At 49.1% G+C, this 23,329-nt stretch overlaps 10 protein-coding genes across 10 annotated transcripts; 6 read left to right on the forward strand and 4 right to left on the reverse strand.

Annotated features, from left to right (window-relative positions):
* Positions 1-239: 239 nt before the first annotated feature.
* Positions 240-2,410, forward strand: POJ06DRAFT_78916 (uncharacterized protein). Its single transcript, XM_056191554.1, has 2 exons — positions 240-249; positions 362-2,410. Exon 2 carries the CDS (start codon positions 436-438, stop codon positions 2,344-2,346), a length of 1,911 nt encoding a protein of 636 aa, XP_056045626.1. The 5' UTR covers positions 240-249; positions 362-435; the 3' UTR covers positions 2,347-2,410.
* A 1,813-nt stretch (positions 2,411-4,223) lies between these two features.
* POJ06DRAFT_280727 (uncharacterized protein) lies at positions 4,224-5,886 on the forward strand (the record flags this gene model as incomplete). Its single annotated transcript, XM_056189898.1, has 2 exons — positions 4,224-4,373; positions 4,474-5,886. 2 exons carry the CDS (start codon positions 4,224-4,226, stop codon positions 5,884-5,886), a joined length of 1,563 nt encoding a protein of 520 aa, XP_056045627.1.
* A 627-nt stretch (positions 5,887-6,513) lies between these two features.
* POJ06DRAFT_236805 (homoserine dehydrogenase-domain-containing protein) lies at positions 6,514-7,881 on the reverse strand (the record flags this gene model as incomplete). Its single annotated transcript, XM_056185920.1, has 5 exons — positions 6,514-6,586; positions 6,660-6,764; positions 6,824-7,122; positions 7,179-7,789; positions 7,851-7,881. The coding sequence occupies 5 exons, from the start codon at positions 7,879-7,881 to the stop codon at positions 6,514-6,516; spliced, it is 1,119 nt and encodes a 372-aa protein (XP_056045628.1).
* Positions 7,882-8,091: 210 nt separating this feature from the next.
* Positions 8,092-9,336, forward strand: POJ06DRAFT_78984 (uncharacterized protein). Its single transcript, XM_056191556.1, has one exon. The coding sequence runs from the start codon at positions 8,113-8,115 to the stop codon at positions 9,106-9,108; it is 996 nt and encodes a 331-aa protein (XP_056045629.1). The 5' UTR covers positions 8,092-8,112; the 3' UTR covers positions 9,109-9,336.
* On the reverse strand, positions 9,188-11,104 carry POJ06DRAFT_249013 (hydroxymethylglutaryl-coenzyme A synthase C terminal-domain-containing protein). The gene is made up of 4 exons (XM_056187108.1): positions 10,935-11,104; positions 10,752-10,854; positions 10,284-10,697; positions 9,188-10,225 (listed from the first exon to the last, which is right to left on the reverse strand). Exons 1-4 carry the CDS (start codon positions 10,989-10,991, stop codon positions 9,453-9,455), a joined length of 1,347 nt encoding a protein of 448 aa, XP_056045630.1. The 5' UTR covers positions 10,992-11,104; the 3' UTR covers positions 9,188-9,452.
* A 1,928-nt stretch (positions 11,105-13,032) lies between these two features.
* POJ06DRAFT_280730 (40S ribosomal protein S24-A) lies at positions 13,033-13,477 on the forward strand (the record flags this gene model as incomplete). Its single annotated transcript, XM_056189899.1, has 2 exons — positions 13,033-13,360; positions 13,422-13,477. The coding sequence occupies 2 exons, from the start codon at positions 13,033-13,035 to the stop codon at positions 13,475-13,477; spliced, it is 384 nt and encodes a 127-aa protein (XP_056045631.1).
* A 560-nt stretch (positions 13,478-14,037) lies between these two features.
* On the forward strand, positions 14,038-16,121 carry POJ06DRAFT_249019 (uncharacterized protein). The gene is made up of 5 exons (XM_056187109.1): positions 14,038-14,262; positions 14,320-14,430; positions 14,491-14,576; positions 14,629-15,570; positions 15,647-16,121. Exons 1-5 carry the CDS (start codon positions 14,238-14,240, stop codon positions 15,992-15,994), a joined length of 1,512 nt encoding a protein of 503 aa, XP_056045632.1. The 5' UTR covers positions 14,038-14,237; the 3' UTR covers positions 15,995-16,121.
* POJ06DRAFT_249027 (uncharacterized protein) lies at positions 16,122-19,258 on the reverse strand. The gene is made up of 2 exons (XM_056187110.1): positions 18,851-19,258; positions 16,122-18,784 (listed from the first exon to the last, which is right to left on the reverse strand). Exons 1-2 carry the CDS (start codon positions 18,968-18,970, stop codon positions 16,412-16,414), a joined length of 2,493 nt encoding a protein of 830 aa, XP_056045633.1. The 5' UTR covers positions 18,971-19,258; the 3' UTR covers positions 16,122-16,411.
* A 1,705-nt stretch (positions 19,259-20,963) lies between these two features.
* Positions 20,964-21,470, forward strand: POJ06DRAFT_79082 (uncharacterized protein). The gene is made up of 2 exons (XM_056191558.1): positions 20,964-21,003; positions 21,061-21,470. Exon 2 carries the CDS (start codon positions 21,167-21,169, stop codon positions 21,416-21,418), a length of 252 nt encoding a protein of 83 aa, XP_056045634.1. The 5' UTR covers positions 20,964-21,003; positions 21,061-21,166; the 3' UTR covers positions 21,419-21,470.
* Positions 21,471-21,978: 508 nt separating this feature from the next.
* POJ06DRAFT_249033 (ATP synthase subunit H-domain-containing protein) lies at positions 21,979-23,178 on the reverse strand. Its single transcript, XM_056187111.1, has 5 exons — positions 23,021-23,178; positions 22,666-22,749; positions 22,558-22,605; positions 22,487-22,506; positions 21,979-22,419 (listed from the first exon to the last, which is right to left on the reverse strand). Exons 1-5 carry the CDS (start codon positions 23,029-23,031, stop codon positions 22,331-22,333), a joined length of 252 nt encoding a protein of 83 aa, XP_056045635.1. The 5' UTR covers positions 23,032-23,178; the 3' UTR covers positions 21,979-22,330.
* Positions 23,179-23,329: the final 151 nt, after the last annotated feature.

Genomic DNA, 23,329 nt, shown 5'->3' on the forward strand with positions numbered 1-23,329 from the left:
TCAATGTAAAACAGTCATTGAACTTGCTGTTTCCCATAGCTACTGTCAGACTGCCCGACCGCCGATCGCCGGCCTACTGGGGATCTCATTGCTGAGCTCCTCACACGTACAATCGCCCGATCGATCCGGCCAGTTGACAATTATCGCTGCTTAGTCCTCCGTGAGACGACAGCCGCGTTGCTGCACTCACTACCGGCCTGAAATTGGCGCCAGCGCCTCCCCAGTACGACTCCGGCCTGCCCGATACCTGTATGTTGCGCACGATTGTTTTATCAGTGTCATGGACGCATAGCCGTATCTGGTGCACATTAGGAGGGCATTGTGATCTCCGATCTGAATATATCGCTAACTATCTATGCAGACAACTCCCGCACTTCGTATTCCCTTTGTTCATCTTCTTCTTCGTCTGCATCGGCATCGCCGCATGTGCCGGAAATGAGTCATAGTACTCCCAAATCGCAGGTGAACAAGGACGGCCACTACGTCTTCCAGCCAGAGTCATATGGCTATGCATTCGACCCGACGCAAGTCCAACTCCCGATGCCGCTACAGTCGCATGTACAGCAAGGTCTCATACAGCCGTACCAGTCTTTACTGCAACAGCAGTCGATATCAATGCAGAGTCCATGTCGAGAGACGCGGCAGCAGCGTCCGGCAAGAGTGCCACAACCACCGTTCACGGCCACAGTGCATGCGCATGCGATAAATAACGTGGCTCAACCGACCACGCCGCTATATGCATACCCATCAGCAAACTCTTCTCTCGCACCATCGCCAGTCTCACCCTCTGGCTCAGAATTCTCGTCGCCGTTTGACGATGAATGTGCAAGCTACGGAATGTGGGATGTCGACGCCGACGTGACCAGTATGAAAAATGATAACGTCAACCTTGGAGTGGGCATGATGGATGGCGTTGATGTTGGGAGCGTTGGCTTCGATTGGCAGATGATGGATGAATCTGACCGCACAATGTCAGACATGCTCATGGACACCTTGGCGCCGTCTACAACGCCATTTAAATTTGCAAGCAACAGTATTGTTGGGGCAGAATCTGCGCCCCTTCTGTCGTCTGCTGCATCGGAAGAACGAAGACTGATGCAACTTACGGCTACAAGAGAAGAACCTGGGCGGCAAAGACTTACGCCGCCTCCTCTCGCTCCGTCCGTGACAGCGCCAGTATCAATAGCTACGGACGGCCCACCCATGATGGCACCTGGGAGCGACGCGAGTGTGTTTCTATTCCCCGGCGAGCAGGAACCCGAGCGACCGTTAGACGAAGAATTCCTGGTACAACGATCAATTTCGTCGACCGCACCGACAATCACACAGTCTTGCGCGACAATTGCACCAGCGCTCTTATCTTCTTCATCGCATGCGACTGCGACAATGTATGTACATGCCGCTGATATAGAGATGACGCCTGGCCCAAGAAACGAGGCGGAGCAGGGGCCGTCACTGCTTGCGCCGTTGATGTCTCCGGATGGAACATCGACGCCAGAAGCGGAGACGACAGTTTTCTCGCCTGAATCTCCGGCGCCAACTCCAGATGAGCGATCCTTCGATTACGCGGCCGACTGGCCATCTCGATCCATCTTTGATGTGGTGAAAACTGACGACCGGAGAACCCTACAACGTGAAGCACTTCTGCCGCGACAGTATCCTGTCGTTCCCGTAGATATTTTACAGCGCGCTATAGGGAGGATGCAGAGTGCCAAGAAAGACGAGAGGGGCCGCACAAAGTCTATGGTATGCCAGAATGTTGTGCAACCCGGTCTGATGGACGACACGCGGAGTGCGGCCACGGGGGGGCCAAATTTTGCCGTCGTATTTCCGACGATTGACTCAGGGAAGGCTACTAAAAAGGCCGCCAATCTGCGACAGAGCGAGTCTACAAACTTGAGTTCTGGGCAGACAAAGAAATGTCTGGGGAAGCCGTCATCGCCGAAATTTGCATGTGCAAACGCAAATACGGCGCGACCGGAATACGATGGTGACTCTATATTCGTCGCCTCGTTCCCGCAAAAGAGAAAGCTGTCAGAACCGGGTTTGGTCGAGCTATCTGAGCCCGGTTACGAGCCTGTTGTGAATGTCAATACAGCGAAAACAAACGGGCCAGATATCTCTGTCGGCATGGACCGTTCAGGATCGAGACTTTCTCAGCAGCCGTCGTCATTCGCGATCGTCATCAAGGAGCACGGCATCGAGAACAGCGACAATAAAACCGAGAGCAGCCGGTGTCAACACAACTTCCACCATCCGAATAAGCGACAGAAAATCTTTGCTGGTCTTGCACTGGCGGTCGGCACTCTGGCGGTCGGGATCGGAGCGACGAAAGCATTCGCCTGATTTTCCATTTCGCTCACCTTGATATCCAGGCTTAGTTTGATTTTGGTAATTTGCATTTATATCACTATTGTTATATGGCGCTATGGGTATGTCTGTTTCGGTTGGGTCAGGTTAAAACATTGCGTGTTTTAGTTTGGGATAGTCGAATTCCTTGTTCTGCATAATTCTATTCGTTCATAGGGTGAAAATAACAGGTAACTGGGTTTTGATATATTTGTTTGGCTGCCGATAAAAGGGTTCGGTGTTGAGAATAGATTGGGATATCGGCTGTGATTGTCGAGATTAATGGAATTTTTGGCTTGTAATATATTGCGCAGCTCAATATAGGGATCGCGAATGTTGAATGCCGAGTGAACACCAGTATAGTTGATATCCCGCATCTGAGGTTTTTCAAATACCTTTAATTCCCCACGCATGTGTTATGTCGTCATACCCAAGCTCAGTAGCCAATGAGGCTCTTGGCTGTCGAGGAAGCCCCACCCCCCACAATGAGACTGACCATGGGGTGACCGGCGCTCCGAGTCGTTCGCGTGAAGAATGGCCTAGCCGATTTATTAGATAGCATATGATGACAAGAACCAATTCAACATTTGTCGTGCAGAGTGGCACTCCAAGTGCAGCAGTATTCGTGCATGACTCGACTACACTAACAGGTCAGAAATTAGTAGTTGGCCAGAGACCAGTCGCAATCTTGCCCTTTTCTATTCAGGTCAATCGGAACGGTCAAACGCATCAGCTGTGCCAATTGTGAGTGTTAGGGCCGATTACGAGGAGACAAAGCCTACGCGTCGGAATTCCGAGTGGCGAAGAAGGGTGCGGCGCCGCGCATCATGTTCCTGCCGCATTTTGGCGTTACGACAGCAATAAATACGACGATGTTGACGAGCACGACGGGTGAGTACGGAGATCCGACTTCTCCGCGCGCGGTGATATTATTCAGCAGGAAGAAGGCCGTACAAGGGGTGCGGGGAAGCGAGTGAGACAACGTTGCCGGACGATCCGGTGGAAGGTCGGACGACGGACGAAGAGGCCGTCGGATGGATACAAGTAAACGCTTCCACAGTTCCGCTGATAACCGGCCCCCAGATCCGAACTAGCTGGGCCACATACACTGCGCGGTTCCGAACGTGTACCAATCGCGAGCAGCGAAGGTAATTTTTGCCCCACTGTTAGAGAGCCACCGGAGCCGCCTCGGAGCCAATGCTCGCGTCACACAGTTCATGAGCCCCCCAGCCCGGTGATCCGTCTCTCGCGACTACTCGGCGACCATTCTGTTTGTCATCCGGGCATTCGGCACGCCTCTAACATTCATCAGCCCCCCGCAAGAGACTCTGCTTTTCCTCGTGTCTCCAGTGCTCACGGCACGCTTGGCCGTCACCGGACACAGCTGTTACATGTCTGCCTATGTTGTGGGGCGCCCGCAACATGACATAAGCCCTAACCCACGTTGGTAGAAAATTACCTTCTCCAGTCGGATGCAGCGGCAGGCACAGAAATGCCCGCAACTACTCGGAAAGGGCGCGGAAGTGTCGTTTCTGCTGCAGAGGCAGCGGCAATGACTACTATAGGTGGTTGTGGCAGGTATATGATCAATCGAATTACCGACGGCATGAGAGACGAGCCGTAAGCCGGACCCCAGAACAACAGCGTTAAATCACGTGAACCGCCGGCCTTGGCCGGTCGCGTCGCCGACAATTAAATTCAGGCGAACAGTTCTCGGACCGCGCACCCAACCGCCCCGTCCACGACCGACAATTCCTTTTTCCTCATTGCTCTCTCCACACTCTCCAATATTGTTTTCGGTCCTCGACTCCGTCTAAAGGGTGGTCGTTTCCTTTACGCTCCGCTCGTCTCGTCGCACCTTTCACCTGCCCGCCATGTCCAGCATTCTCAGGTCGCGTATCCGCAACCCCAAGTTCCTCGAGAAGCTCGTCAAGGCTGAGGACATGATCCCGCTCTTCAAGTCCGGTGACCACATTGGCATGAGTGGGTTCACCGGTGTAGGCGGCCCCAAAGCTGTCCCGGTCGTATGTAACCCCCCAATTGCTTGCTGGTGATAGCCGAATTTTTGTTGGGGCGAGGGTCCTCGTGTGTTGTCTGATCAGTTGGCCGTTAACAAAACCACAGGCCCTGCAGAACTATGTCGAGCAGAACAACCTCCAGGGTAAGCTCCGGTTTAACCTCTACGTCGGCGCGTCTGCCCCCGACGCAATTGAGGGCAAATGGGCCGAGCTCGATATGATCCTCCGCCGCTCGCCCCACCAGGTCGGCAAGCGCATCTCAAAGTCCATCAACGACGGCCGTATGCTCTTCTTCGACAAGCATTTGTCCATGTGGCCTCAGGATCTCACGTATGGATATTACACACTTAAGCAGGACAAGCCGACGCTCGACGTCGCGATCATTGAAGCCTCCGCAATTACCGAAGATGGCGGAATTGTTCCCGGCGCGAGTGTGGGTGCCACTCCAGAGCTCATCCAGGTTGCCGACAAAGTTATCATCGAGGTCAATACGAAGCTCCCCAACTTTGAGGGGCTCCACGACATCAACGTACCCGAAGCTCCGCCCCACCGTAAGCCGTTCCTGGTCGAGACCGTTAGTGACAAGATCGGCCTGCCGTATATCCCGGTGGATTTCGACAAGGTCGTAGGTGTTGTCGAGTCTGAGTACATGGAAATGACCGGCCCGAACTCGCCCGCGGACGACATGTCCAAGGCGATCGCGGACCATTTGGTCGAGTTTCTCGAGCACGAGGTCAAGATGGGCCGCATCCCCGAGAGCTTACATCCGCTGCAATCAGGCATTGGTAACATTGCGAACGCGGTCGTCGGCGGCCTTGCCGATGCTAATTTCAAGAACCTCACAGTCTGGACTGAGGTACTGCAGGATTCTTTTCTCGACTTTTTTGACTCTGGCAACCTCGACTTCGCGACCGCGACATCGATTCGTCTCTCGCCCGACGGATTCGACCGTTTCTTCAAAAACTGGGACACATACAGCAAGAAACTCCTCCTCCGCTCGCAGCAGATCTCCAATTCGCCCGAGATCATCCGCCGCCTCGGCGTCATCGCAATGAACACCCCCGTCGAGGTCGACATCTACGCCCATGCAAACTCGACAAATGTTATGGGTTCGCGCATGCTCCACGGTCTTGGCGGCTCGGCTGACTTTTTGCGCAACGCGAAGCTTTCAGTGATGCACACCCCGTCTGCTCGGCCTACAAAGGTCGATCCTGCTGGCTTGTCCTGCGTCGTCCCATTTGCAACACACATCGACCAGACCGAACACGATCTCGACGTTGTCGTCACCGAACAAGGTCTGGCCGACCTCCGGGGTCTTGCGCCCCGTGAACGCGCCAGAGTCATGATCGACAAGTGTGCCCATCCCGTTTACAAGCCTATCCTGACCGAATACCTTGACCGTGCAGAGAGTGAGGCACTCAGAAATGGATCCGGTCACGAGCCACATATCCTCAAAGACGCGTTTAAGCTGCATATTAACTTACAGGAGAAGGGCACTATGAGAATAGACAGCTGGTAAATTTCTACTTAGATTTCACGCATTATTATCTTACAGTTTAGACGTGTGGGTGCTGGGACGGGATTTAACGATTTTTGAGTAATGAATAGATGCATTTTGGCATAGTGTATAAATATATTGTTGGATTTAGCTCATTCCGACTCTGCCTCTCGGACTGCTCGACGCATCCGGTTCGCAGTAACCTTAAAATGAGACACTCCAAATTTTATGTCATCAACATACCCCAGCAACGGTTGATTCCTCTTCCAAGACATCGTGAGTTCGTGACGAGCATCTCCGAGTCATAGCAAGTAGAATACCGCAGCTCATGTAGCACGTAATCGAGCCAATTAGCCCGCGGATTAAATGTTTCAGTCGCCGATCGCTCGGCTGTGGGTTAGGTTACAGGTTTTACGCCGCACGCCTCGACTGAACCATGCACGACATCGCGGTTGGACGTTGTAATTCTCTGCCAAGTAATTACTCGAGATCTAGAGATGATACCACATGTATATTGTATATCCGCCATGTACGCATCGGAGTTTTATTATGCATAGTCTAACAAAACATGTGCACTTCCCGACGATATTGTCAGCCACCCGCGTCAAATCGCCGTTCCAACGCATCACAATCGGGGTGGTCCACTAGTCACTTTGCTATCCGTTCTGCGATCTTGATGACATCTGCAAGGACACCCATAGCCGTGACGTCCGCGCCAGCACTATGATGGCATTGTCAGCATTATACCACTCGTGAAGGAAAGAAAATGCGGCGAAGATGAAAACAGTACATACCCCGCACCCTGCACGATCAACGGATTCTTGCCGTAACGCTTCGTGTAGAACGCGATAACGTTATCGGAGCCTTTCAATGACGCGAACGGATGGGACCCATCGTACCTATCCCGCATTAGCACGTTCATCACAGCAAATCGTCACTCCACAGACGTCGATCATACTTTTCGATACCAACTTTAACACGGTCAGAAACACCGTCACCCAAGTCAACTTTGCCCACGAACCGCAGAACCTTTCCTTGCGCAGCCGCATCGCTTCGCAATTCCTCGGTCTCGGCGTCGTACTCGGGGAGCCGTGCCAGGAATTCGGAGACTTCTTCGACTGAGTCAAGGGCTTTGGGGATGAGCGACTGCACTGGGAATGAGGTCGCGGACTGGACTTCAAGGCCGGATAGTCGTGCGAGGATAGTCAACTTGCGCGCCACGTCAAGACCGTTGAGATCTTCTCTTGGATCAGGTTCCTATTTCGCTATGAGTATTACTAAACTGAAACGAATGGACCAAGGAATGGACGTACGGTATATCCCAACTCTTTAGCCTTGAAAACGACTTCCGAGAACTTCTTAACTTCGCCCTCCCCAGCAGTCGAAAACTCATTGAAAATGTAGGACAAAGTACCCGACACGATTCCCTCAATCTTCACAATCTCGTCCCCGGTCGCGATTAAATCCTTCAGTGTGCTGATAATTGGCAATCCAGCACCGACCGTGGACTCATGGTACACAAGTCCTCGTTTTTCCGTGCCGGTTAAATTTGCCGCTGCTTTGAAAATAGCCGTCCAAAGTCCGAGTTCAGACGAAAAAGCCTTCTTGTTAGGAGTCGCGATGCTCACGCCTTGTTGCAGGAAGAGCGGGTAAACGCGAGCCAACGCCTCATTGGACGTATTGTCAACTAAAATGACAGGGAGAGGCGATTTCTCGAGGTAGGCAGCTAAATCTCCGGGCGAGAGTGCAGATGCGGAGGACGCGGCCGCCAGGTCTGACGACCATGTTTTGAGTGGCAGCGGAGTGTATTGCTTCGAGACCAGTGCTTTTGAGGAACGTGCAATTAGAATGATATTATATGCTATTGAGGACGAACGGAGGGATTGTAGTGAGTTGATAAAGGCAGAGCCGACAAGGCCGGCACCTTGATTAATGGGTTAGAATTTGTTCTTAAGATTGTTGAGTCTTGAGAATCGTGTACATACCAACGATTGCAATATTAACAGCGCGAGACATGAATGATTCTATACCACACTAATCAATTAGTTGCAGAAAACACGTAATAGACGTGAATAGATGCGACTATTGATATTCGAGGTCAATATGCGTCTCCAAAAATTAACGAATTCAGACCAAAGTAAGCGTTGCCCTAACCACTGTGGCACGTGACTTGGCTAGTATTGTTAGCTTGAAAAGAGTTCATTATGACTTGACAGTTGACAATACCGCTAGATATAATTTGGCAACATGAGCTCAAGAACACGTTCGCGCTCGCCAGATATGCGTGCCCGCGACCGAGATCGACGTCGGGAGCGACACGGAGACAGAGACAAGGATCGGGAGAGGTACTCGTCACGACATCATAGTTCCTCGGATCGCCACCAAGCTTCATCCAAAGGACATCACGACTCAGCGTCGTCCTCGCACGGGTATCGTTCTTCAAAGTATGAATCGTCGTATCGGTCATTGGACCGAAATAGAGATCGAGACCGAGATCGGGATCGGGAGAGCTATAGGCATAGGGATAGCAATAGGGAGCATATATTTTCCGAGCGAGCTCGAGACAGGGACCGCGAGTATCGATCTCGAGACCGGTATACCAGACGCGATCGTGACCGCGATGAACGTGACAATGTTAAAGACCGCGTCCTCGCCCGCCGTCCGCAGTCGCCAACAACCGACCTCGAGCGCAAAATCCTGCTCACCGAAGACCAGGAATCCGACATTGACAAGCACCTTCCAACCGAGGAGCCCGCCAACTCCGACGATAATCCCGACGCAATAGACACGGAGGAAGAAGAGCAAAGAAAAGAACGCGAAAGACGTGAACGGGACGCTAGAGCGCAGGCGCTGACGCTTGAAATCATCGGCGATTTACCATATGCGGAAGTCAAACCACCCGAAAATGTCCTTTTCGTGTGCAAACTCAACCCTATCACAGAAGACGAGGACTTACACACATTCTTCTCACAATGCGGCAAAATCGTATCATGCGAGGTCATACGGGATAAAAAGACTGGAAATTCACTGCAATATGCATTTATTGAGTATGAGAGGAAACAAGATTGTGAGAACGCATATTTAAAAATGCAGGGTGCTTTGATTGACGATTGTCGGATTCATGTCGACTTTAGTCAGAGTGTGGCCAAGTTGTCGAACATGTGGCGGACCGCTACCAACCACAGGCGAGCGCTGGAAGCCCGGGAGACTGCCCAGAAACCGAAGCGGCGGTGGAGGGATTAATCTACATCACGGTTGGACGATATATAACGATTAGTCTTTTGTACAATAGACGACACAAGTAGTTGTGGTATAGCAAGCTACCCAATATATTAACGATCACTAAGTCCTAAACGTAGCAAAGTAACTCCATCCCCGACCCCCAGAACTTCGGAGGCATACGTACCCGGGCGCATTAATGACGATATGCAGAACATACATAACAGCAAAACGCAAACAAAACTCAACCGAATAATCCCAACGAAACGAAACAAATGTACAAATGATCCCGCCCGTCTAAAGTCACTATATAGCAAATTTTGGATGCGCAAAGAAAATATGTAGACCCGTCAAGAAAGTAGTTTTCATTACTCCTTAATGGCATACTCGCGCCTGTACATATTATCGATCTTGGTCAGGTAGTAAGTACCAGCGACAAGATTTTCCAAGCTTCCCTCAGGAGCGTAGTCTTTGGCGAGATGGGCCTTTTCTCGGAGTTCAATAGAATGCTCGTAGTCAGCAGGAGACGAAGCTTTTCGCTTCTCCAGTCTCTCCAAAAAGTTCAGCTTTTCTCGCATCTCGGAAGTGTCGCCCTTGACCACGAAGCTGAAGAAACTGGCCGCTAGGCCGGATCCGTACGAGAAAGCCGCCACACGGGTGTTCAGTAGCTTCTCGGGCTCAACGTTCGAAAGAAGAGAAACGAGGCCAGAGTACACACTCGCGGTATACATGTTGCCGCACATTGTCGGACCAGTCATGGATGGCGTGAGTCGCTCCTGAGATTTCTTCTTGGCTAGAGCAAGGAAGAACTTCTCGACGTTCTTGTCCGTAAGGGACGTCTCGTAGTCAAGGCCCTTAATTTCCTCCGGGACCTCAAAGTCAATGCTCTCGGGATTGAGGAGATAGTCGTTGTACAGCAATCGCGCAAACGATTTCGTGACAAGCTTGCACGTTGGTGAATGGAAGATGGCGTAAGCGAACCTGTCAATACCTGTGGGGACATGGCCATTAAGCTGCGACAGAACCTTCTTGGCGGCTTTCTTGGTATAGGTCTGGTAGGAGCTGTCGAGCGCTCGGGTGTAGCAGGTGAGGGAGAAGTGACCATCGACGTAAGGATACTCGCTTGTGAAGTCAGGTTTGTCTACGTCGGTTTAGCAAAGATGACTCGACCAGCACGTATAACGTATATTATGACTCACAGAAATCATAAGCGTGCTGCATGTAAGTTCCGCGGACGTGGTCGAAAACAAGGGGAGCATCAGGTCCGATGAGCATAGCGACGGCCCCAGCGCCACCGGTGGGCCGGGCATTGCCCTTAGCATACAGGGCAATGTCACCAGCCACGACGATAGCATCTCTGCCATCCCAAGCTGAAGACTCAATCCAGCTGATGGAGTTGAAAAGTGCATTGGTGCCACCATAACAAGCGTTGACAGTGTCGATGCCTTCGATGTCAGTGTTGTCGCCAAAGAGCTGCATGAGTACGGACTTGACCGACTTTGACTTGTCGAGAAGGGTCTCGGTACCAACCTCGAGACGGCCGACGTTCTTAGTGTCAATGTTGTACTTCTTGATAAGAGAGGAGAGGACTGTCAAGGTCATGGAATAGATGTCTATCAAGTTGTTAGGTCAAGTTGTACATCCACAGGGCAACCAAATTTGCGTACCTTCGCGGTCGTCAGGGAAGGCCATCTTGGTTTGGCCTAAGCCAATTGTGTATTTGCCAGCAGCAACACCATCGTACTTTTCCAACTCAGCCTGGTCAACGTACTTCAGAGCGAAAATGTCGTTAGCAACTTGCTCACTGAAGAAAACAAAAGTCGCCGCGTCACATGCCCCTGGCAACATACCTGGGAGGGAATGTAAATTTCGATAGCTTTGATGCCGATATCCGTAGGTCGAGTCATTCTGTGTGCTTGGATGAGGATAAGGAGTCGAGGAGGAGTTGGTAACTAAGTTGACTCGGCGGACGGACAACGGTCAGGCTTATATGGGACGAGGCGCGCGGCACGGATTCCAGCTGGGTGTGCAAATGAAGTTGCTTACAGTTTTGTGGTCGTGTTGTTAAGTTTGCGTTACACCAAGCATCCAGTCAACGCTAAGGCACGCACTAACTTCACCAGTGTTAGGTGACAGGCATTAGCGCAAACTTTGTGTGATTTTTGACGCCGTATTCCGGAGCCATTTCTCCCGATTTTTGTCAATGAAGGCAAAGAATATAATTAGATACAGATAAATTTAGTAATCCGGGCGAACTTTGGCATTTGCGAGCAATGTTTGCCCAAAATATCAATCCATCTAGCATTAGATAGTGTTCAGATAAGGTTTATACAGGGATTCCGGTCACTATGGAGAGCGTGCTGCAAGCCACGGAGGGAGCTCTCCAGAGCGTAGATTCCAGACTGTTGAGCCGGCGACCTGCAGAACGGCCGTACGTCTCGTCACCCGTACCAGTACACAGAAGTCGTCCCGTATGTTTTATGTCCACAGATACAATTTTTCACGAGTAGATAGCATACATTCTAGAATCCGCACCGAGCATATCCGGGCGATTTCTCTGCTCCTAGCTGATTGATGTTACCCCTAGAATGTGTAGCACGCTGTCGGATTATCAGCAATAAGCGTACCGATACAATGCACTTCCTCGGAAGCGGCTTGACTTAGGGAGTTCGTGCTTAAGAATATTACGTTTCTCTAGAGAACTCGCCGACTTACTTTTGCCTTCCACGGTATGTGCCAGTACACGCAGCCGTTTCGGGCCTAGTCGCCCTCTCGCCGAATACGACTCGTGTTCTTGTTCAGTTCGTCCGGTGGAAGTACGATGGTCGCCGTCGGGCACGTACTCGGCTATCTTAGATGTTGGGCGTCACATCATAACCGAGTATACAGATAATACACCAGCGCACCCTATACAGTATGGTGCTTCCACTTTAGTCTTATCTTATGGCAAAGGGTGGGAATTAGGCAGAATATACGTAATAAGATTACATAAAATACGTACAAGGCACAAATAAAACACATACAACGCGCAAAATATAATACAACACTACTCCAGATCTAGCATAGCGGATGTAAGAGTAAGAAAATATCAGTAATGTAAGTAAAGGCACGATTAACACGATGATTTATTTTATTTTGTATTTGAACAATTTCTGGTGGCGGTGAAAGTTTTGTTGGACGTGGTGGTACAATTGCCGAAAAGTGTCGCGACTAAAGTGGAAGCACCATACTAGCGTAGTGCCGATGACAGTGACCCCACTGCCACTGCCGCAATGACAATGTGTTGATATATACGACTTTGGCAGTCAACACGACGCAACGTGCAGCTCTAAGTTGTGTCTGGTCTTCGTATATGTTTTACGTCGTTCTCGCATGTCCTTGTAGTATGCTATAGAGCCCATTTCCATCCAAGAGAAATAATTCACAATATGAGCATTTCGTGTCCACGTTCTAGCCTAGAATATGGAAACTGATGCGGGATTATCCTAAACGGAGGGTAAGATTCAGGGGTTGGGCGGTGCAATTTCACCAGCCACGGTGGGTTGCGGCGGTGCATTAGGGCACATTTTTAACCCTACAAACTTCCTCCCTCCATAATACTTTTTTAGCAGTCACGACTACGGTAAGAGGCTACACAAGCCACTCGTCCAAAGTTTGGACGACCGTTCACCACAGCAGGTGTAGAGTCCCCTCGCTTGATATCGATAGCACTCGCTCACGCGTTCTACGAATACACAAAGGCAAAATGGTAAGTTTTATCAAATCAGAAAGAAAGTATTAGGAATTGCAATACCGGATAGCTGGGGATATTCTTTTGGTGGCTTGCTGCTAATGTATTTCGCAGAGCGATTCCGTTACTATCCGCACGAGAAAGTAAGATTTGATTTCGACTTTTCGCAAGTGAAACTATGTGCCAAAAGAGGGGGAATTAGTGTAAATTAGAACGATATGCTGATAAAGCGAATCAGATTTCTCCGAAACGCACTCCTCGCCCGCCGCCAGATGGTCGTCGACGTCCTGCACCCCAGCCGGGCTAATGTTTCCAAGGACGAGATTCGAGACAGACTCGCGACCCTATACAAGACCGAGAAGGATGCTGTGTCGGTTTTTGGCTTCCGCACCCAGTTCGGTGGTGGCAAGTCCACTGGCTTCGCCTTGATCTACGACAGCGTTGATGATTTGAAGAAGTTCGAGCCTGCGTACCGTCTCGTTAGGATTGGTCAGGCCACTAAGGTTGAGAAGGCCAGCAGACAGCAGAGGAAACAGAGAAAGAACCGTAAGTGGCGCTGCAGTCGATATCCGATATCTTTTAACAGGTGACTAACATGTCCTTTCAGGTGACAAAAAGACTCGAGGCACAGGAAAGAAGGTTTCCAAGAGAAACAAGGAGTAAAAGCATTTGTTTTATGTTTTGATGGATTGTTTGAGTAGAATGTGTTTCTCAAGTAAATATTGTAATTGTTATTGTTAGCAACTATTAACCCGGGTTTCACATTTTCGCCATCCAGGTTTGCAATGTAGTAACCAATATATTGCAGAGGATAACATTTTGCATACCTTTGGATGCGAGGGACATTCGATGAGGTGTCCTCGGTGTTGCTGATGTTGACATAATTTCACATATATGATGTCGCCATCACGAGTTATCAGACTGCAAACCATTATCGAGTGCAAGTGGTATGAAAGTCTCATCTCCATGAACGCGCGAGGGCATGTATGGTAGCCTGGGCTCTTGTCATTTGTTGGATTGCTTACTCGTCCACATATTTGCTCCAGGGCGAACGTATTAGTCGTTGCAAATTGGCAGTGGCTCATGTACTCTGTGCATCACGGCACGTATTTTGCAGCCGCCCCAGCCTCCATTCCGACGTTCATTGCCCTGACGACTCGACCATCCTCTATATAGTAAATAGCTTAATTTATATGTCACTTCTGCAGCCTATCCAGACCAGAAGGTAGTAGCGCCTCGAGGCAGTTAACCTGAGTAGCGACGCGTCACCGGAGCCGCACAGCCTCGAGGCTTGGTGGCTGATCGCCCAAGTCTCCGACGATGGCGCTCGGCTATCTTCACAGTGAACAATCCACATAAATGCTCACTGCCAGGCACCGACCGGTCAAACATCCTGTTATCAACCGTAACACCACAACACGGTATGCCAAACTCAGTTGCGATTGAGTGTATGTATTAGCTTGTTTTTTTTTGTATTCTGGAGGCTGACGAAGATGTCACTGTAGTAGATCGCCGGCATGGAGACACGTTTACCTGCCTGGACGTCGTTAAGGGAAACGTACGCCTCTATTTGTCTTCTGAGGAGACATTAACGCATATTCAAGTCAAAATGGAAGGTACGTTCTGTGCAGATGGTGGGATATGTTGTGAAAAGATGGTTAATACCGTCTGATCAGCCGTATCCAGGTCGTCCCTTGTGGTTCCCAAGCATCCAGGTAGAGACAAGCAGAATTCTAAGAAGACCGTCACTGAGTCACATAAGGTAGTATATATAGTCTATTTTCTTCAGGTACAGTGACCGGCTAATCCTCCAGCTGCTGTACGTGACACAAATCCTTTTCCCACCAGAGGACGTCCGTAACCTCCCTGACGCCAAAGGCACGGGCAAAGACGGTTTTACGCTCGCTCCAGGACAATACTACTACCCCTTTGAATTCCGGATCCCGATCAACAACAACTGTCTACAATCATCCAGCTTCATATCGAAGTTCACGTTCTCGGACGGCGCGAATTTTAACAAGGACCCTCGGCAACATATCAAGACAACCCTTCCGCCATCCTTGTCGGATATGAACGAAGCTACAATTAAATATTTCTTCAAAGTTACAGTGAAGAAAGCAGCATTCTATAAGATCAATATGCGGCAATATAATCCGTTTATTTTTCTCCCCTTCGAACCACCACGTCCGTCTACGACGGGTCAACAGTTTTTTGTGCGCCGTAAGCACAGATTCAATTACACGCCTGTCAGTGGACGTGTTAACGGCTCGATTCCGTCGCAGAAGAAGAAGGGATTCTTCTCGTCACTGACAAGTACTGCTCGTCCGTCATTTCTCAGGGAAGCAGGTCCAGAATTCTACGTCGAAGCCCGAATGCCAGATCCTCCAATCGTTGTGCCAACAGAAAAGATTCCCCTCCGCTTATTCGTCCGATCCGAACAACAATTCACTGCACCAATCTACCTCCACAGTCTCCAAATCAATCTAGTCTCACACACGCTCGTGGCTGCGCAAGAACACAACAAAGACATCGCCTTTGCGGTCACGATCGTCAAATTGCAGAATATGAAGCTACCGATGACAACTATGACGAATCCTGCACCACAAGTGTACGAGGCGGAGTTTGACAAAAATAAGTGGTCGAATGCGTTTTTGCCAAGTACGGTGCCGCCGACATTTAAGACTTGCAATATCGGGAGACACTATTCGATGGAGATATTTCTAGTTGTGTCCCATGGCCCGTATGGCGACACTGATGTAAGAATTTATTTATTGATTCATGAGTGAACTTTACATTGCATTTGGGGTTACGGAAGTAGTGCTGACGAGGTAGACCGTTGCGCTTGCTTTTGATGTCAACGTATACTCGGGCATCTCACCACCAGAAGCCCTTCTCCGCGCAACAGAAGAGGCCCGTCTGCAAGCCGCAATCCCGAACCCCTACCAAATCGGCCCTGCCGTCGAGCGCACTCTATCAACAACACAGCCGACCGCATCCACGAGCGCGAACGGCAAGTCCAGGCCAGCGGAATCGTCGTCGGCTCCACCAGCAGACTCATTGCCGACCTACGACGAGGCGATCGCTAGTAAAGTCATGCCAGTTTCAGGACCACGGCGGAATTTCCAGCAGAGTCCGAATTATTACGCGAATATGGATGATATAGATCGTGATGAAAAGTAGGTTTTGCCGATGACGGCGCGTATCAAAGTGGAGGTATACGTAGATTGATTTATACGCTCTTGAATCCGCACATTTGGATACAGAAATGATATGCTGGGATAGATTAATTACTAAAATATATTTACATACCAACGACACCGAGACGCAAGCAGCGCCATTAAGTGCATGCAAATTTGCTTTGCGTACCAAAACTTTAATACAATGCCATGCTAGAATTCAATATAGTCTGAAAGGATGAATAATATCGTACCGTGAAATGAAAGGAAAGCAAACTGACACCGGGAACAAATGAGAGCAAATCGTAATGCAAAAAGTGTAAAAAGCAGGCAAAAGCCATTATGCAGAAAAAGCCACCCACCGATCCCATGCACACGATATTGTTAATTGTTACGCTACCGACCTACGTTCAGCGCTCGGTCAGTCGAAAATGTGGTGATTCAGCGCGTCACGCAAAAGGTCTGCATCTACTGCAGTGCAATATACCGCGTCCTTGCAATTTCGCGACATTCTGCTATTCCCGTACTGTGTACCGTATAAGCTTGTATAATAGGCATTTAACTCGTCAATCATTGAGTTTCTGTTGCTGCCGCCACCGCCGACGATTGTTGTTGCGGTACTGGGCCATGAGCTTTGCGAGTCGGCGTTCGCTCTGTCTAAGTTCGTCATGCTGCGCAATCCTCTGATACCTTGGGAGGTGGAAAATGAAGGGAAGGAAACGTAGTCCTCTGAAGTCCGCGGCCTCTTGAATATGTTCATCCAAGTCAGACTTAGCCTGCGTGTAACTGTCATTTGACTGTCCGTATCTGTCGATAGCGTTGTGGGTACTGAGTACGAGAAGATCCACGAGGCGCGTTTCGTGAGTGACCGGTGCGCGACGGATTCCCTTATTTCGGCTGCGTCAGCGCAGTTTGGATCTTTCGGCGAAGTTGTCACGTCGTCGACCAGTGTTTCATTATTTTGTAACGTATTAGACTCCTCATCAGCTTCAGTGGACGTCGGGTCACATTCAGTTAGGATGCGCTGCACCAGCGACGAAGCATCCACGATTGACATATCCTCTCCAACTTTGTACGGTGCACATTGTTCCGTATAGCATCCCAAATCACGTTCAGAATTCTGCGCGGTGCAGCTGGAATCAGTGACTTGTTCCGCTTCACGGGTGGGCATGTCAGCGTTCTCAGCACACTCCAGAGTCGGTCCGGTACTGTCCGTCTGCTGATCACTGTCGGGTTGGCTCCGAGGTCCCCAGAGCGCATGCCAAAGACGAGCATATATTAAGCGAATGCCTCGTTGCTGATTAGACTGCCCTTCTGAGGATCCAGATAATACTTCTGCACGCTCTTCAGACGAGCATCGCTCATCCGGCGGCACTTGCGGTATTGGTAACGAAAAGTGCGGCTGCGTATTTGTCTGCCACGTTTCATCATGTGTCTCCTCTTCTCCGTGCACTACGCGATCTGGAATCTCATATTTCTTCATCGTCCTCTTCAACGCGTCCGACATTGTCTTGCCACGCCCAGACGGCGACGAACAAACAGCAAAGATATCTGCATCGGTATCCAACGCGCTCGTCGCGCTCGCTGGTGAAGGACTCGTGCAAGTCCCGTTCAATAACGATAGCGTCGACGTCTTCCGATTCAGACTAGGAATCGATTTCCGACCTCGCAGAAACGGTTGGGTAAGGGAGTGCGAGAAATCATCGCTTACATTGCGGGCGGTTGCAGTGCTCGCACCGGTAGGGGTGATAATGCGAGGTTGGAGATTGTGAGGAGGTGGCGGTGAGCGATAGAAGTCTTCATCAGATGTGAATTTGTATTTCTGTGTGGGGGAACGCGATCGCGCGCACACAGATGATAATGGAGGATGGATTGGCGTAGTTGCGGCCACGGATTCCAATAGCGGGGATACCGAAGTTGACGTCTTTTCCACCGGCGACTTTTCCGCATGACTGAGTGGTGACTGACGATGCCCTTCTTTCTCGGAAATCCCTTCTACTGAAAACGAGAATTGAGAAGAATTTCGCCGATGTTTAGTTAGGCAGATAGGTGTAATTGGTGTATCACATGAGGAGACGGAGTTCCGATAGTGATAGTCGGTCGGTGATTTAAGCGACGGAGCGCTGGGAGAAGAAGGCGTCAGTGGTAAAAGACGTTGGTCTAGTTGAAAGCGGGACCGCTCAAGCGGCAAGCGAGCCGGTCGAGGTTTATTAGAGACAAAACTGGGAGGCGTTACTCCTTGATCCAGTGCGCTTCCCAGCGACAGTTTCAGGCAAGTCGGTGACCGAATAGTTGGCGACAAATGGTTCGATGCGGTCTTGCGACTAATAGGCTTGGGCGACGAACTAGCTTGCCCAATATCGCGCAAAACATTAATTGGACTGAGCGTTCTTGCTTTGTTGTCTGTTCGTCGAGTACGTCGTGATTGTCCTTTAGGATCAAGCCGAATAGAAAACTGAGGACTACCCTTCGGGCGATACTTTTGTCCGTGAGAAAACTCATCGCCCGACTTTTCAAATTCCGAACAGAACTCATCCAGCAAGATTTCAAACCGATTCAAGCGACTGGTAATACTCCCTATGCTAGTTGTTCTTTTGTTAGCATTTGGTCTTGCGGCGCGGGGGTGGCCCTTAGCCTGAAAATTTTGTGGTCGAGACTCTTGAGGATCAAATTCGGAGAAGGCGTCGTCGTCATGGTATTCTTCGTCGGACTCGTCGTCCTCTTCGGTCCCGTTCAGAAGCCGCTCAACCAAACTCTCGGAAGCAATCAAGCTCGAATTGAGATCTTGTATGCGCTGAAAATGCAGATTCGTTAGCTTCAACTACGTTTGCGTTTAGCTGTGCAACTAAAACAAACACACCTTGAAGAGCTCTCTATTAGCCCCAAACGCCGCAATGTTTTCCGCATGCAGAAGAGAAGCTCTCCTTTCTAATACATTTATGCGATCCAACATTGCCCTCGTTTCGCGCTCTCGAGACATTGTTGCGGAGAGAGCTTTCTTGTCCGCCGTTGCTAGAGCTCGATCATAAGCCACTGCAGCTCCGAGATCGTATGACAGCCGACAAGAAACACCGCGGACAGGTTAGAACCTGAGTCGTAGAATGAACCAGTCTCGCGTAATCTGGTGAGAGGTGGGGTCGCGCTGGAGTACAAGGGAAGGCAGCCGCGAATCAGACGAGCGGTTCTTTTGCTTGTTTGTGTATGGAATGGAACCGCCAATGACCGAGCAAAGGTAAACCGGTGCAGATGGTGGAGCAAGGCAGGCTGGCTCTTGGCTGCTGTTAGGCGCAAGTGTTTTGCATGGAGGCGCCTGTAGAGGAGTCTCAAGACAGACGCAGGCTTATGACGATTTAGCCGCACTAGCTCTTCATGGCTAGACCAGCAAAGCCTAGGCAGTCAAGCGCCGCAGACCCTGGAGCAAGTTCAGGCGTGGTGTAAACACGGTTCCAAGTGCTGTGGGCCTGCAAGCAGTCTAGGACCGGTTTGGTCAGTCAGGAATGCAAGCAAATTTCGTTTCGGCGGTGTACGCGCCGCCCATGTTTACACTTCGCTATTTCGGGCAGTGCACGTGCCATGTTAAACTTTATCTGTAGTGTTCGCGGCCGGGCAATCCAGAGTCATCCTCGGAATGTCAAAACACTGCGCATCATGGAGCTTGCCATCTGCAGCAGAGTTGGTGCGCATATTCCCTCATCCGGAACTGCCCTTCGTATTTGAATTTGAATTAATCACGTACATATTATATATGCGCCCGGTCCAACCCATCCGAGACATGCATTAGTAAATACATATGAAAGCCAGTTTTACAAGTTTTTGTGTTAGAATGAATGACCGTCTAGTTGAACGTTCGAACCAAAAAATTCCTTGGAGTGACTAAGCGTTGTAGCGGTTATGTCAAAGCAAGTCCCTCACTCTCCGAGTTTGGCATATACGTTGCGTAGAGCCATATGACAGCGAAGCGGTACAAAATTTGTATTCATTTTCCACGCCGTTTGGTACAGATATGTTGGTCGCTTTGAAAAACGTAGTAAGATGGCGTAGCCCCGCGTGGAAATATGTATCTGTAGACATCAAAAAAACAATAGCAGGCTGACATCGTGTTAAAGTCGCCAGGCACTCGCCAGAGTGTGCTTAGACTGTCAGCATGCAGAAATTTTCGTTCTCACATATAATAGGATTTAACTAGGAAGCCATTCTTAGGCACAGAGTGACAATGTCATATGAATTTGAAGAATTATACACGCATACACATAGGCATCACTTTTTCCGTTGAATGATATAGATGAGCATATTACTACGGTGAGAACAATTGATTCAACTACTTAGCAAAGTTCCACCCATTTCTCCGTACTCGTTTTCCTGTTCGGACTAATCATTACTTGTCGAGACCTAGGGCCTGATTCTTTTTTTTAATGGCCCTCCCATTTAAATTCGTAAAAAAAAAGAATCGCCCCTTGTAATGGTACTCCCATTAAACCTAAAACGAATCACCCCTTCTAATGGCGCTCCCATTATACACAAAAAGAATCACCTCTTCTAATGGTACTCCCATTATACACAAAAAGAATCAGGTACCGTTAAATGGAGCTCCCATTTTACTAGCGTAAATGGAGTTCAAATGGAGGTCAACCTTTTCCCATACAAAAAGCTAATGGAGGTCTGACCTCCATTTCAACTCCATTTACGCTAGTGAAGCCTACCGAACACCACACTTCTGACCACTTTTGAGAATCAACCTTCAAGCTACAGCGACACGTCATAAGATGACGAATCTGAGTCATATGTTCATACCTTACAAATCGTTTGTCACGATTTGTAATTAGCATCTTGTGTAATGTTCGAGGATGTAGGTGTAGAAGCGAGTACTCTCAGATGCTAGGCTTCCCAAGGCTTTGTTAGGCCGCCATGCAAGTACTGGTTAGGTGATGCTGGCTATGGAAATAGTGTGTTTGTACTTGCACCCTATCGATCGGTGCGGTACCATTTGAAAGAGCAACGGCCGGCCAATTTAAAGTACTTTTCTATCTATCTTGTCTTCTTTTACATACTAATTTATATGGGAATTATTAGGCCAGAGAACGCCAAGGAGCTGTTTAACCTCCGCCACGCGTCATTACGCAACGTTATTGAACGGATATTCGGAGTTATAAAGAGGAGATTTAAAATACTAGCGGTGATGGGGGAGTATTCAATACAAACGCAGATTCGGCTAGTACTTTTTGGCCTCCTTGGCCTGTTTAACTTTATTCGTCAAAGGGAAGGTGTTGACTTGAGTGATGATATTGGTGACAATGCAGGGGATTCAACTTCTTTGGTGGCTACAACAGGGTCTCAATCTCAAGGCTCTAAAGCTATGAATGAGTTTAGGGATAAGATTGCTCAAGAGATGTGGGTAGCGTACTGTCAGCATATTGGAAGGGGGTTTTAAAAAAATCTAATAAAAACTATATAAAAACACGGTAAAACAAGACACTCATCCATAAAGGATTTTAACACCTGCATGTCTTTCTAGCCAGCGGTAAGTCCAATCTCTATAGACTCTGGTCCGGATTCGAAGTCAGATGCGATAGGTAGCGGAGTATCGAAAGGGTCTTCTGAACGACGACGAGGGGGGTATCCAAACGCTCTTCTCGCGGCAGTGGCGGGGGAGGGGAAGAGACAGTAATTGTATCTTCTTCAAGAGGCTCCATAAACTGTGAAGGCCATGTAGCCTCAACGTGACTTCTCTTCTTATTAGTACGGGTCATTTCAAGAATATCAAATATTGATACGAAAGAGAAGTTAGAGGGAGAGAATTAGAAGCGTGTAACTATAGCTTTAGTATTAAATATACTGGAGTCCCGTTTACGCGGTTGTAGGGTAACTTTATGCTCTCCTCAAATTAACGCGTAAATGTCGTGTCCGATCCGGGCCATGTGCGGATTCAAATGGGCGCTCCGTTTACATTTAAATGGAGGTAAAATGGAGCTCCAATATAAGCGCATGACACCCTGAGCCCTAAATGGGACCTCCATTAGAAGGAAAAAAATGGCCGCACCTAAACGGAGCTCCCATTTAAAAAAGTAAATGGGAGGGCCATTAAAAAAAAGAATCAGGCCCTTAACAATTCTATATTGACAACGTAAAACTATTCATCGTAGCAAATGCGCCTTACTCAACTAAACTGTTTTCTCTACCAACCCAACGAAACGAAAACCAACCTCACACCCATCGAGCCGTAGGAAACAAAAGAAAATACCAGCGATGTAAAATATAAAATATATAACCCCCCTAAATGACATTAAACTATGCTTGAAATGAACATCCCTCACAATATTGCCCCCTTCTTCAAGTCCGTACTTTACTCGGTGCCGTAGTACTCACTGTAGCCCTCGGCGAACTCGGGGCGAAGATCACTTCGCATGGGCTGAATAAGAGGGTGAAGTTGGCCTGCACTTAGCGTTAGTCATCTTCACAATGTCGTGGGCAGAGCTTCAGTTCAAGTGCCGGTACATACTCAAGTAGGTAAGGGCCCACCTAATTATCAGTTAGAACATTCCAACACCATCAAACTTAGGTTAACCATACATAATATAGCACATAGCCAAGGTCAAAATAACGCTACTCCTCCAGACGCTTCCAGTACGTTAGCTCATTAATCTATTCCAGTCGCACTAAGTTATTTTCAACACATACGTCTGATTGTCGCCCTTAGGAGTCAAGAACCAGGTAGCCAGAGAAAGACCGATAACGGCCGCCAAAACGTAGAGAACCTCAGCACTAGGTCGAACTGTCAGCACGTATTCTTCCCGTCTGAACTATCCCCGCTATCTCTTCCATCCATGGCTGAATCATCGACAATAATCAAATAACCGAAAATTTCCTCCCAAATATTGTGAGAAATGCTGACTCGCACTTTATCGACGGCCATTTGTTGTTTCGCCGATTACTTGTTACTCTTTTAAGGTCTTCGAGACTTCATCACCATGTCGCCATCTTATCGTTCCATATCACAATCACTTCAAAAGTCCTAAATTAAATCGCAACTTACCCGTTAGCCATTTTGATACTCAGATGAATCTGTAAATTGAACAGAAGAAGACGAGGATGTTTCTGTGGAAGAAGGCTGATGGTACAAAGGGGTGCAATTCGCAAGTGTCGAGTCTGTTCACGACTTCCCTAGCCTGGTCAAGCTAAACCTCTCGCTACAATCGCCAGAGTGCTGTGCACCCACAGAAATTTCGGGTAATCGCGCTAACGTGATGCAGTTTAGTGGGCTGCCCTAGGCTATATTAGGACTAGTGTCTCAAAAGAGAGTGCGTTTATTGGTCGCGTTACCGCCCGCTTATCGCACAGTCAT

Source organism: Lipomyces tetrasporus, assembly GCF_029532465.1.
Source record: "Lipomyces tetrasporus strain NRRL Y-64009 chromosome Unknown POJ06scaffold_3, whole genome shotgun sequence".
Lineage (NCBI taxonomy): Eukaryota > Fungi > Ascomycota > Lipomycetes > Lipomycetales > Lipomycetaceae > Lipomyces > Lipomyces tetrasporus.

Coding starts and splice junctions, on each gene's coding strand:
- POJ06DRAFT_78916 (XM_056191554.1), top strand. CDS start 436: ATGAGTCATAGTACTCCCAAATCGCAGGTGAACAAGGACGGCCACTAC.
- POJ06DRAFT_249013 (XM_056187108.1), bottom strand. CDS start 10,991: ATGACTCGACCTACGGATATCGGCATCAAAGCTATCGAAATTTACATT. Junction 10,855..10,934: donor AAATTTACATTCCCTCCCAG/GTATGTTGCCAG, acceptor TTCGCTCTGAAG/TACGTTGACCAGGCTGAGTT. Junction 10,698..10,751: donor CTTCCCTGACGACCGCGAAG/GTACGCAAATTT, acceptor ACAACTTGATAG/ACATCTATTCCATGACCTTG.
- POJ06DRAFT_78984 (XM_056191556.1), top strand. CDS start 8,113: ATGAGCTCAAGAACACGTTCGCGCTCGCCAGATATGCGTGCCCGCGAC.
- POJ06DRAFT_79082 (XM_056191558.1), top strand. CDS start 21,167: ATGGGGGAGTATTCAATACAAACGCAGATTCGGCTAGTACTTTTTGGC.
- POJ06DRAFT_249019 (XM_056187109.1), top strand. CDS start 14,238: ATGCCAAACTCAGTTGCGATTGAGT. Junction 14,577..14,628: donor CCGTCACTGAGTCACATAAG/GTAGTATATATA, acceptor CTAATCCTCCAG/CTGCTGTACGTGACACAAAT. Junction 15,571..15,646: donor GCCCGTATGGCGACACTGAT/GTAAGAATTTAT, acceptor CTGACGAGGTAG/ACCGTTGCGCTTGCTTTTGA.
- POJ06DRAFT_249027 (XM_056187110.1), bottom strand. CDS start 18,970: ATGTCTCGAGAGCGCGAAACGAGGGCAATGTTGGATCGCATAAATGTA. Junction 18,785..18,850: donor CTAATAGAGAGCTCTTCAAG/GTGTGTTTGTTT, acceptor CTGCATTTTCAG/CGCATACAAGATCTCAATTC.
- POJ06DRAFT_249033 (XM_056187111.1), bottom strand. Junction 22,606..22,665: donor CCTAAGGGCGACAATCAGAC/GTATGTGTTGAA, acceptor ACGTACTGGAAG/CGTCTGGAGGAGTAGCGTTA. Junction 22,420..22,486: donor GTGGGCCCTTACCTACTTGA/GTATGTACCGGC, acceptor CGCTAAGTGCAG/GCCAACTTCACCCTCTTATT.